The 13,664-nt window shown below is 37.4% G+C and overlaps 1 protein-coding gene across 3 annotated transcripts in view; it reads left to right on the top strand.

Annotated features, from left to right (window-relative positions):
- Positions 1-13,133, top strand: part of gmds (GDP-mannose 4,6-dehydratase) — a 64,426-nt gene extending 51,293 nt beyond the window's left edge. For all 3 annotated transcript variants that reach the window (XM_060866450.1, XM_060866449.1, XM_060866448.1), the window contains 3 exons: positions 996-1,092; positions 12,350-12,418; positions 12,510-13,133. In XM_060866450.1, the coding sequence (XP_060722433.1) occupies positions 996-1,092; positions 12,350-12,418; positions 12,510-12,572 (229 nt within the window). In that variant the 3' untranslated portion in view covers positions 12,573-13,133. The remainder of the gene's footprint in view (positions 1-995; positions 1,093-12,349; positions 12,419-12,509) is intronic.
- Positions 13,134-13,664: the final 531 nt, after the last annotated feature.

Below are 13,664 nucleotides of genomic sequence, written 5' to 3'. Positions count from 1 at the left end.
CTTTGTGCTTTGGCTCTGCACCTTATTAAAGTCAGGACATTAAACAAATCCCTCTCAGTGATATTAGTTCAATAACAGGATTGACAACCTGCTCTTAGATTAATGTTAAGGAAGGTGAGAGAAGTCAGTGGTCGCTGGAAAAGTTTTGCAGGATGAGCTGAAAGCAGGAGGAACAACACTTGCACAGAAAAGTGTAAAAGTCATTTTGTTCCTTCATCTCACATGAAACAGAGATGTGAGTCTAAATTGGTTTACGAGTCGAGTCGAACAAAAATTCAATTTAATTCAATGTGTTATGTTGGGATTGAGCAAGCTTGTGGATTTGATTCAGAGAACACCATACACACAGGGAAGTACAGAGATATTGATGTTGATTTTCTTGACCAACCTGTCCAGTGTCTGGTTCTTAGTAAGTTACTGGTTTCTTTTTTTTTTTCAAGACATTCCAAATTGTTGAATTGGCAAGTTCTTATTCACGGGCTCTTTTCACAGCTTCAAAATGGCTTGCTTCTCTCCCATAGACAACTTTCTGGCCTTTTATGATGTGTTATGCTTTTTAACAAGTCTTCACAGGCAAAACACAGGGTTCAAACCAAGAGCAGACATTCAGAGCTCATAATTGTTTAAACAGCCAATCTAACAGGACACACCTGGGTAACAAGAAACACCTGTCAGTCACATGTTCTGATCATTTTGATCAATTGGGTGGATTCAAACAAAAGGTGACATTTTCTAACACGTCTAGATGTAAATGTTGAAAAATGACAGCTGCCATTCCGAACTCCTCCAATTCATCTTTTGATGTCAAGCCCAAATGTCTTTAATTTATATCAAAATGAAAATATTTGGCTTTACAGTTTCAAAACCTGCGGAGGGAAATATGTCTGTTTATCTGTCTGGCTGTTTGGTTATATATCACTTTATCTGTCTGTCTCTCTGTTTGTCTGTGTACCTGTTTATCTATAATATTGTATGTAACAATTTTCATATTACAGGTGGGAGGGCAAGAATGAGAACGAGGTAGGCAGGTGTCAGGAGACGGGGGTCGTCCATGTGAAGGTGGACTCCAAGTACTACCGTCCCACTGAAGTGGTAAGTACCAGATACTTCAGTTTGAATTGGTGAGTGAATGTGTGTGTGTGTGTGTGTGTGTGTGTGTGAGTGAGTGAATGCGTGTGTGTGAGTGAGTGAGTGAATGTATGTCTGTGTGAGTAAGTGAGTGAGTGTATGTCTAAGTGAGTGAGTGTACGTGTGAGTGCGTGAGTGAATGTGTGAGTGCATGAGTGATTGAATGAATGTTTTTGTGAGTGAGTGACTGAGTTAATGTTTTTGTGAGTGAGTGTATGTGAGTGTGTGAGTGAATGCATGTGTGTGTGTGTGAGTGAGTGACTGAGTGAATGTATGTCTGTGTGAATAAGTGGGTGAATGTATGTCTGAGTGAGTGAGTGTACATGTGTACGAGTGTGTGAGTGAGTGAATGCGTGTGTGCGAGTGAGTGAGTAAATGTGTGTGTGTGATTGTGAGTGGGTGTTATTGTGTGTAAGTGAGAAAGTGAGGGGTAAAAGGGGGATGAGAGAGAGATATATTCTCTGCTTACTACAGGCTCTTGTAACACATCACATCTTTCATCATACTGGTAACTAAATTGTTTTCTTTCCTTTGGTTGATTTTTAAATGAGTACTTATTGCCTATTGTGTATAAGACATTATGTTGCCTTAGCAGACGTGTGTGTGTGTGTGTGTGTGTGTGTGTGTGTGTGTGTGTGTGTGTGTGTGTGTGTGTGTGTGTGTGTGTGTGTGTGTGTGTGTGTGTGTGTGTGTGTGTGTGTGTGTGTGTGTGTGTGTGTGTGTGTGGGGTATGTAAGTGTAGTCACTCAACCAGGAATTCAAAAAGGCACTAACTCAGAAAACAAAACAGACCGACTAAATGACTACTGACAGATGGAAAACACACACACATACACACAAGCCATGTTGCTTGTCAATTTAGAAAGTTCCTCCTGCATTAACACACAGGGTTTCTACTCATGGCACATGTTTCAGGCTGTAGATTTGGACACTGAAAGAAACACTTGCTTATTTTCTAGTCTTACCTACTAAGATCAGGTTTTCTCTTTTTCCTATCTAAATGATCACAAACATATAGTGTGGTTACAGCCTTGTTACACATGATGTATCTTTCCTCATCGCCACACCCAAAAACCTCTCCTGACTGTCAACATACACACCTATCTATTTAACATTCATTCACACACCTTCATTAACCAATTTATCCTATCATTGTAATCGTACCGTATTACCTCTGGTTCTGCAGAGTACCTACACTTACTTTTATTTACTTTCATGCTTTCTTTTCCCTCCAAAATTACTTAGAAATGATGCATATTGAAATCTCCTAAAGTATCCAGCTGTTTAAAGACCCAAGAGAGATACAAGTGATACTGCAGAAGTGAGTTCAACCAACTAGCCAGAAGATGTAGGACAAACAATAAACAGAGCAGCTGAAGTAAATGTTAGAGCTCAGTCATGGACAATGTTGCTCATGTCTCACAGGCCATAAAGTTAAGACTGGTTATAAACTCAATATTCACCAAGACCATGAGCAAAACTTTTCACTGAGCCAAGAGCATGGCATAAAGTCAAATTTAAGCCCATTTCTATGGAAACTACTTTAAATATTTAGCTACTTCACTGCAATGGATAATGTGCTCCATTATATTTACAATAGGAAAGCTTTTAAACGAGAGGAGATTATCAGGGATCAGATATATTCGGTAGACATTGTCAAAGAAAACACTATAAATATCAAACATGATATGAGTTATAAATATTAAATAGCATATCACTTTAAAACAAATACTTTAAATCAAAAACCTCTTCATTTTGGATGCGTTTTTTCAAGGATCTTTCTTCTTTTAAAACGATTGACCTTTTTTCTGTAAAAACCACGTTTACCGTTGTGTAATCATTCTGGTTATGATGCTGCTGATACTGGGATGTTTAGAGATCAAGTCAGATCCATACGGTTCAGTTTTCTAGTTTCTGTTGTCAGAGAAATCGTCAATCTGTTGATTTATGGGAAGTTGTTGTAAAAATTTACAGGTCAATCTTTCTAATCAAGGACAGAATGATGCTGAACCTGAACGGCTCATAGACAGGCAGCATGGAGAACCAAACATTTCCATGTTATAAAATCTGACATGTTGGTCAACATGCAATATCAGATGAGTCAGTGGCAGGTATGTAACTGCTGATATGGTTTAGCAAATATTTCCTTTAGGTGTTCTATTTGCAGACTCTGAAGTATTTATCACACCATAAACAACAATCAGGTTTCTTGATAATTATGTGCTTATGTTGATATAGTCTTCTGAATTAGTTCAGCTACCAAAAGTAAGTATTCTAAATATAGTGTATTTGATTCAATTTGCATATAACAAGTTCATACATGAGTCACTGTCATGAGTCAATCAGTAAGGCAGCAGTGAAAAGCAGATATATCCGCATTTGTTGGCTTAATGCACGTTGGGCTTTTGGATCTGGACTTTCTGTAGGTGTGTGCAACCTCTTCACATCTGAGAAGACCTGTTCAGCATGTACAACAGGCTCCTTCCTACTCAATGGTTTTTAAATTGTTAGGCAAAAAAAGTATTACACAATAACCACAACACACTCAAAACTTCCTTACTGTTCTTACTTATCATTACTGTTGTAACGTATTACTTTCACTAAAGACGAAGGTGGGTTGTTTTTTCACCTATTATGTCAATCACTTTATGTGCATGTGTTAATTAAAATTGTTATTAGACTACTAAAGTTGAAGGCCTTTTGTGCATGCTACATATTTAGATGTATGTCTTTACACCTTCTAATGCTTCTAGTGCAGTGATAAATCAGGGTTTGATCCTGAATCACAAACATTTTGTGTTGCAGCATTTTTTGTAGCTGCAAGCTTCTGAAATGAGATGCAAGGCACGTAGCACGGGACGAAGTACAAACTGAGCCAAAGTACAGTCCTGTAGAAATGCGATGTGTTCTGGATATCTGGGAAACGAATGCTTTCTGTGAAGTACAATATTTTAAACTAACTTTCTAAAAAGTGAATTAAGAAATTTTCAATGCATAATCAGCCCTAAACACCCATGTTTTTTGAGGGTGGTGGTGTTTAATTATCTAATGTGAAACTGAACCAAACCGGACTAATTGGTATGACCGGATTAATTAGTATGACTGTGATTTTAGTGCCAGAACACAACAGGCAACAGTTTACTATAAATATTGCCCTACCACAAGGGGGTAGTAACCTAGTAGTATTCATTATGGGGTAGTATTCATGATAATAATACGAACAGATAGAACTCAAGGCTAATGGTGTCAACAGGGATTGCTCTATTGCTAACAAGTCTAGTCCTATTGTTACTTCTCTGCATGCCTGAAATACCCTTAAAATATACTTCACACAGGAAAGACACTATTGAAGGCAAACTATTTTAGTCATTTGACCTAGTTGTGACCTTGATCATGTTTGGATTCCAATTTCAAAATGTAATCACTTATTTTAACGAGTCTGTTAGTTACAGTGATAATTCCAAAGAATTCCTACAGACGTTAATCCTCTCATTCTTTAGATCCAGAGAATCTCGGACAAACAGACGGACACACCTCCTAGTGGCAGGGTCATAAGACTAAATGAGAACAGAAAGTAGGACAGAAAAAAAAGCCTTATCGGAAATTGTGTGTTACTGAACTTAATATCAGTAGTATGTTTACTACTACTTCACTAGTATCTATAGCAGTGTGTCCCATTTAGTAAAGTTGTACAAGTGCTTGAGATGTAGTCAGTTCACTTCACTGTGAAACCATTCAAGTCCTGCCGAGAGTAAGCCTTTTAGGTACAAATACATTCCTAGGTACAGCAGTTAAGCGAATGTCTAAATAAATATTGCAAAGCCAGTAAGCTCAGTCTAGCTCTTTCACTCATCAGTCTCTGGCATTTTGGCATGCTTCAAGAGCTGACTAGTGACCGCAGTGCAGGATCTACTGCGAAAGCTACAGGACACGGGTGACTTGTGCGTCAGAGGCCTCGAACAAATGAACCTGGGCAATGTTTCTTACAGTGGGTCTGATGGTGGTGGTGAACGTTTCCTGTAATGGCTCCTTTAGGGTGGAGCTGAACGCAGCTGAAGACCTTTCTGTGAACTGTGTGGTGTGCACTCGAGAACATTCAGCGGTTCCATTTAGCCCGTTTGGATTTATACTTCCATTTTATTCATTCAGACGCTGATTTAAAGCTGTTTTATGAGCACTTTGGTGAAGATGGATTTCAGGCAGCCAAAAGGTTTTTTTATTGTTAATTTTCCAGGCAGTTTCGAGGAAGGCCTTGTCCATTCCAAAGCAAAAATTACTTTGACACAAATATCTTGAAATCTGACAGCAATTTATTATTATTATTATTATTATTATTATTATTATTATTATTATTATTATTATTATTATTATTATTGAGGTATTCTTGTGCCATACATGTGAAAATTGGCTAAAACCTTTGTATGCATGTGTGTCCATGTCTTGTCAGAGTGCACACAGGGGCAAGTTTGTTCTGAGCTGCTGTTTCTCTTAAATTGTGGAATTATGTGGATTATTAGGGATTAGGGTTATAGCCTTTTGACATTAAAGAGGGATTAGATCAATGATATTATTCTAGTAAACACGTTTCCAGACGGAATCTCGAAAGGCACAGATTGACATGAATTACTGCAGTTTCACCCAATTTCAATTCAGATTTTATTTAAGATATTTTGTTACTGTGAATTGGGAGAAGGGGGAACAAACGAGTGGTTTGGTGATTTAAAGAGTAAGGATCACAGAGTATAATGGCCTCATTCAGAAAATAAGACTCTGTATAGTTCTTAACCTTTTTATTCTACCAGCCAATAAAACACTCAATCCTGCACCTCATTTTTTTCAATTAAATATGAACTATTTGATATAATAGGAGGTATTGTTTTTGACATCCCTACTAATGATGATATAAGCTCTGTGTTGGAGTGTAATGGACAGCGTTTTGAAAACCGTGGTGTAGCCTGATATTGTCTGGTTTTTGTAGTTACTGTAGACTGTATGGATATTGATGTAGCTCCAGTCTCAGACTTTATGGTTATTTATGCTTCTCATATCTGGCTGGTTGGCTGTGTGTCTGTGGAAACTGAAGCTGAGCATCAGTAGACTACAAGGCTGTGTGCAGTTTGTAGTATGTGACTCTGTGTATCAGCTTGTGTGTGTGTGTGTGTGTGTGTAGTTTTGTTACTCTGGGAGACTCTGCAACTGGCTGCACGTGACAGATTTATGATGATATGCAGTGTAATAGGTCAGAGCCGTTAAATCCGAGTGCGAATGATGTCGTAAAGTGTTTGGCCGCGTGCCAAGCTGAGCTCAAATCTGTAGTAAACTTGCTCTTCGATGCCCAGTGTTTCCTCTAGGTGACCATATACATCAACTTGACTTTTATTGAGCACACTTCAGGGCTGTAAGTCTGCCGTTCACAGGCAGATCCTGTGTTCACACAGTTGCTACTGTGTTTCTCTACGTCTCATTTTCCCTTTCGCTTTAGGCCGTTCTTTTACCCGTCTGTCCATGTCACTCTGACTCAGAGACGAGGCTGTTCATATGGAACGTGCCCCGAGTAATACGCAGTTCTGAAACTGGAGGGATAGAGACGAGTCTGAGTGCAAGAGAGAGCAAGAGTGAGAGAGAGAAATGATGACAGATGAATAGTGAAGGGGACTAAGAAAGAGCTATGCAGCAAGGGAGGCTGAGGCAGGGAAATAAATGGAGAGAGGGAAAGAGGGTGTAAGTTCTCCCCTGGCCTTCTCTCTGGTATTTCCTGAAGGACTTTGACTGAGCGGAACCACCCTGGGCCCCACAGAGGGGAGAGAGGGAAAAGGAGAGAGTGTGTTTTGTGGAAGAGTGAAAGAGTTCATAGGAACTATAACTAGAAGGAATAGAGCATGGAAAATGTGGCCCAGAAACCAGGTGATTTTGGCTTTTGTTTGGATGTTTTTAAAGCATTGCTGAAAAGACAGGGTAGAAAATGTACATGAAAGAAAGATCACAAGTGTAATTTTCTAGGCACGAAACTACTGTCTTGTTCATGCTAATATGGGTGCATTTGAAAAGTTTTTATTCCACTCTATACGTGGCTGTATACGAGTTGCAAAACTTTCCGTCCACACTGAAATGTAAGGATAGGAAAAGGTCTATACTAAGCATGCACACACTACCTGAGCCAAATGGTTTGTCATTGACACCATGCGGTTTGATGTGCTGCATGCCAACCAAAAAAGGCATTTAAGGGTAGCAACTAAATATAAGGTAGCCAAAGCTCTGACAGTGATTGCAAAGTATTTATTCTGTATATTACTATGATCAGTTGTGAAACAGTGACCAAAATACATGGCACCAGACAGCAATGTTCGTGTTAACTTGTCCTCTATTTTAGATGCTTTAGAGTCAGGATCACATGACAACAGTGACCTATCACAGGAAAACAGACATCAGCGTTTTTCCAAAAATCTACAGTTTCAGTTGGAGAACAGTTTTAAAAAAAGAATCATTTTCTATTTGAAAAGAAAGAAGGAAAAAAAACCCCACAAAATAGCTTTTGTGCTTTTAAAATATATCTTTATTAGTGTGGACAAGATCTGAGCAGTTGTGTGGGAGAGCTATGAGAGTGGAGGTTAATTGCAGGTTGCCCTTTGTAAATGGCTTGTCTCTGGGCTCGTTATCTTGATTGACTAATTAACTCTGGCTCTCTCGCTCGCACTCTGTCAGTCGCTGAACTCCTGACACCTCACATTCCTCACTCACTCTCGCCAGAGTGGCCAATTTTTCATCACAACCACGAATGGTTGGTGAAAATATATGAGAATTTAATCTCACCAACATCGCCTTCTGACTGACTGCATCCTGTGCAGGCTCATATTAGCATCTGTGTGAAAGAAACGCTCTTTCCTGGTGCCGGCTTTAAAAAGGGGGAGTCGGCTTTATATGAGATCTGACTCAGGAATCCTCTTCTAAATAAAACTGAGGAATATTGATGATAACTGTTGCTTACCTGCTATCAAATTCCTTTAAAAGGTGCTTTAGTTATGTTAAGGTTTGGAATTTGAGTGTATTTAAATTTTAAGTAGTCTGTAATGTTATCCATGCAATCTCAGGAAACTTTTTGTGTTCTTTTTCAGGGGTGACTAAGCCTCAGAATCAGCTGATTTTATCCTTTAATGAGGACATGAGGCTAGATAAAGTAAGCTATAAGAAATGCTGTATACTAATTGTGGTACATTAACATTTTGGAGAGGTTTAGTCTTGTATGTGCTGTATGACATCAGAGAGTTTGGGATAAGGTTGCTGAGTCTTTCCCACACACCCACATGGCAGGCCCTCTCCTGTATGTGAGCATGCTGAGGTCAAACCCACAAAACACTGGATTGCCTGATTTTTTTTCAAGCCCTAGTGAGGTGGGCGGCAAACTTCCTGGCCCTTGCTCACACACCCCGGACATTTTTGCACGTTTTTGGTGTAAAAGACCAAATGTTCTTTTTTAATCCCTGATTCTTAACAAATTGTATTCACGACTTCCTGTTTTTGTTCTTGCTTATAGAGACTCTCTATTATATATAAAACTTATGAAACCTAAAATAGCCTGCAGACCAGTGTTTATGGGTAAAAATATGAACTTGTACGGCATATATGTATGTATATATACACACACACAGGGCTATGGTTTTCTAGTGAATCATTGGGAGTATGACCAAAAAGGTTTGATGATGGTCTCATTTGACCATAAACACAAAGCTAGTTGTAGTCCTAATGATGCTTGGCAAAGTGCTTTTTGTGTTCCCAGAAAGGGTTTTTTTCTCACAACAGTTAAGTTTAACAGCCACATGAGTCAAGGAAAGTGTGCAACTCTAAAACTATGGTCTGTGGGCTCTTCCCCCACCTCCTTCACAATTCTTCTCACTGTGTAGGGAATCAGCTTGCTTAAGCGCCTAATTCCTGTTTCCTGTTTCTAACAGTTTCAGAGGTGAAGCAGTTCTGTTATGGCCCTAATTGTGCTTAATATTACTGTTCAACTCTTAGGTATTTAGTGTATGCATTACCTGATTCGTGATTATCTGTCTGTTTTACATTCACAGCATTATATTGAAGCTCTTTGTCTTTTCCCATCCATCAAGAATGACTGAAGGTTGTTTGCGTTTATTCAAAATATTCCTTAGTGATGCCAGTTAGGGCTGCAGCAAGTAAGCGACCAATTTTAACAAAATTCAATGAGGAAAAAAACTATCAATGAATTTCATTATCAGTTAGAAAGGACTATATTATGGAGCTAGAAACTTTAGACTAAAAACGCACTCTTATGCAAAAAAAAAAAACAACACATTTTACGTTACTCTAATCTCTTTGCCTCATGACATTAATACTTTTGATTTGTAGATTCATTTGTAGGAATATTTACATTTATGCCGTTTATTGAGTTGTCCTAGCTTATACAGTTTTCTGGCTATTACACATTTTATGATGGCTATAAATTTATCTTTCCTGCCTAATTATAAACTTGTTTTAGTGCTATTTTTGCCAGAAAGTTGGTAGTTTCTTTGGCAACCCAGTAGGCTGAAAATGACTGGACATGGTGGTAAATGATTAGGTCACAAGATAAACATTTTCTCACTTCAATACACATCTTATTATACTAAATGTATTGTACATTCATTTTATTATAAATTTTATTATAAATGTATTATACATTTAAGTATTGTGCGGTACAGTGCTTTGTATTCTTAGTGTCTCTTATATGTTATGTGTCAAGTCATGTCACTGTAATACTTTTAGTTACCATTGAACTCAGTTCCTAAATGTTTCGATTCGATGATACCTAGCTTTGGAAATAGACAGTCAATCTTTACCCTGCACACAGGTTTTTCAGTTAGCAAGAGAGCTGATGGATATTTATTTTGCCTTTATCTTAAATTTCTCTGGTCAGAATTGAAATTCAGGCCATACATACTGCTGTGAAAAAGAAAGTGTTGAACCAGTAAAAAGTACAGATAATGTTAGTTAGATAATGTTATGCTGTGACAGATTATCTAATAAACGTCAGAAAATTAAAATAATGCCCTTCTATTTGATTTAGCTTAATTAGGACTTCTGTAGTTGATTAAAATGCTGCAAAGAAATACTTTTTTAAATACTTTCTTTTTTTGTTAAACTATAATCCAGTTTTCAAAGTAGTTCTAATGAGAATTTTTTCAGTTTTGTGATTTTTATTTTCAGTTATTTAAGTGAATAGTTTGAATAATTGTGTTTATTTTATAGGGTAATTTGAAACTGTAAACTCTAAAGTGTTTGGTAAGTCTTTGAATGGTTATGAAAAGATAAACTGAATAACCCTTAAGATGGCGTGCGGAAATTATGTTGGGGGGGAAAAACTGATGTATTGCATTAGTCTATAAATATACCAAGTGTGTCAAGTCCGTCAAAACACCGAGTGACAATAGGATTTGAATTCGTCATCTCGCTCACAGAAGAATCACTTTTAACAAAGGTGATCAGAATGTGTGTGAAAATGTTACCACAGGTTTCTTAACTCTCATGTCTCAACGCGCACCACCTTTTTATTGTGTCACTGTAAAGATCTATACTCACGGCAACACAGATTTATGGTGTTTGAATTTAATTAATACATTGGCAACGACAATACTTTCTCAGATCATTTCGATACCGATAGCAGATTAGAAGCTAGCAGTACAGCTCTGGGTGTGTATGACTGTGATTTATGACTGACATTGTTTTGTATGCGCTCGCGCACACACACACACACGCACACACACACACACACACACTGCTCAAACACCTTTCTCAATTAAAGTATGCTCACGCCCATGCTCCGTGATGAGTTGTCTGGTTCTATTTCTTTAGTTCCCAAGAACTTTTATTTGTCTTTTTTCTAGTCAGTCATGCTGTAGCTTCATGTCAAGCATTTAAAGCTACAGACCTAAAATTCCAATATAATCATAACAATAATCATTTAATTTATATCTGTCTTGCACAGACATCCAAACAAACATAAACACACGCACTGTTGTTCTGTTTCATCCTCTGACAGCAACATGAATTAACATGCACCTCTCTTTTTTTATTTTCCCCTGAATCTTTTTCACTGAATATATATATCTCTTAGGTTTTAGGTGATATTTGTTGAACTCAGTGAGTGGCCAAACCAGCTGAGATTCATTTAGCTGTCAGCAAATACTAATTATGATTAATATACTTCTTTAATACATGCCTTGGGTCTGAAAGTTTAATGCTCTTGCAGGGTTTTGATGAATGCTGTTTGACATCAGTTTTAAAGATTTATTTGTATGTAATTAAAATTGTTTACTTTTCAAATGCTAGAATTAGTATTAAAAAACTGCGCTGTTAAGGTAAAAGCTAAAACTACAATAAACATTTTTATACCTGAAAAAATTTAATGGTATAACTGATTTAAAAAAAAAAAAAACTTGCATCCAAAGCTAACTGAAGGTTTTTAAGAAAACAAATGAACTTGTTAAAATGTAAGTTTCTGCATTATAACGTTTGTCTAACTAAAGTTTAGTGTGCTAATATTCAACATCTTAAGCCTAAATTGTCATACGGTGTAAAATACACTTAAAGACAACTTTTAGGCTGTCCAGAACTGAAATTTCAAAACTACAAAAAAGAAATTAAAATTAAATGCAGAAACTGAATACAAAACTAATACAACCAATCAAAGAATACAGTAAATTAAAGCAAACATATACAAATTCATGCATTATAATCACTTGTTATGGTTCAAAAATGAGGGAGTGTTAAACTGGACTTCACAAAAGTGCTATTAATGTGTGTGAGTGTGTTTGTGTTCTGGTTCCTTAGCGCTTCAGTGTAATCAGATCAGCCATAAAGGCTTCTCAAGCTCTTTAAGCTGGCACCCTGAGAATCTCCACTAAAAACCCATTTCTCACTCTGCCTCTGAAGGAAAAGGGCAAAAAAATGGGGGGAAAAAGGAAACAGAGAGCATGAGATTGGCCATTCAAGTCCCATAATCCATCATGCTCCGTCACTGGGCAAGAGTTTGGGAGGGGGAGCCATGTTGGATAGATGGCTGCCTTTGCCCTCACTTGCCCCAAGAGATACCAAGCCTGACACCTCTGTGTGTGTGTCTCTGTGTCTCTGTGTGTGTGTGTGTGTGCTGCAGTATAGAGTGAAGGAGAAAGTATAGTGTTGTAAAATATGGGAGGAGAAAAGCTCAACTCTTTTGCTCTGTCTTTAGGATTATCTGCAAGGAGACAGCACTAAAGCGCTGCAAAAACTTGGCTGGAAGCCGCAAGTGACCTTTGAGGTGAGAACTGGAACCCCTTCACTTCAGTTTTCCATGTCTAAGAAACTGACCATGATTCTAACTGTGTGCATGTGTAATGTTTTTTCAACAGGAGCTTGTTAAGGAGATGGTGGATGCTGATATTGAGCTCATGAGGAGCAACCCAAATGCATGAGCCCACACGCTAGCACATCTACATACCATGGACCTGTGTGTGCCCAAGAAGGAACATGCTTTAGTCTCTTTTCTTTTTTCTTTCCAGGCACTCAGTCCTGCCTGCTGTCCTCTAGATACAGAAAGACTGAATGCTGATTTTGACATTCCACATTTCTTTTATACTATTATTTGTCTAATCACAATCAAGAGTGTATGTGGGGGGTGTTTAGCATTTATCTTTTCTCTATACGTTTTCTTTTAAATCCAGTTTTATATAGTTTCTTATTACTCTCAAAATTGTGATGAGGGTGTGTGCACATATGTAATGAAATTATAGTTTTTTAGCATTTTACATTGGGATGATTTTCTAAATAAACATTGGATTTCAGACAAAAATCTATATAGAGGCTTAATATATGCTGATAACCATCCTTGATAATTATTTGGATGATTTTAAACATGTTTAATCATGCCTTCTTTGATATTTAATAGTTTGATTTTTGATTTTTTTTTTTAATTATTATTTAAATTACATGTTTGTTTTATCTTGGTTATGCTTATTAAAAGGGGTTTCAGATAATATCCAGAATTGTATCTCTTATTATTGTTGCTTTATCTAATCAACGGTGTTTAGTTTTTTTGGTTAATGTTAATATTGAACAGATTTGATACCGTTGTAGTCACTAGCTGTAACAATGCAGGTCATTGCTGATTATAAGACTCATTTTTAATTTAAATATATTAAATAAAAATACCACATTAATAAAATTGTAGACACATGGCCAGCACATTAATATATGGTCCTTCCCCAAGCTGTTGTCACAAATTAGGAACCACAAAATAGTCTAGAATGTTGTATGCTATAGTTTAAATTTTTCTGTTCAGTGGAACTAAGAGGTTCAAACATGTTCCTGCATGACAGTGTCCCTGTACACAAAGTGGTACAAACACAAGTGTCCTCCAGAGCCCCGACCTTAAACCAAACGAACACCTTTTGAAAGAATTGGAACGTGACTGCACCCTGACCTTCCTATTGCTCTTGTGGGAAGCCTTCCTAGAAGAGTGGAGGTTTTAACAGCAAAAGGAGGAATGTGATGTTCAACAAACAAAC

Source organism: Tachysurus vachellii, chromosome 3, assembly GCF_030014155.1.
Source record: "Tachysurus vachellii isolate PV-2020 chromosome 3, HZAU_Pvac_v1, whole genome shotgun sequence".
NCBI lineage: Eukaryota > Metazoa > Chordata > Actinopteri > Siluriformes > Bagridae > Tachysurus > Tachysurus vachellii.
This window is presented reverse-complemented; position numbering and strand designations above follow the sequence as displayed.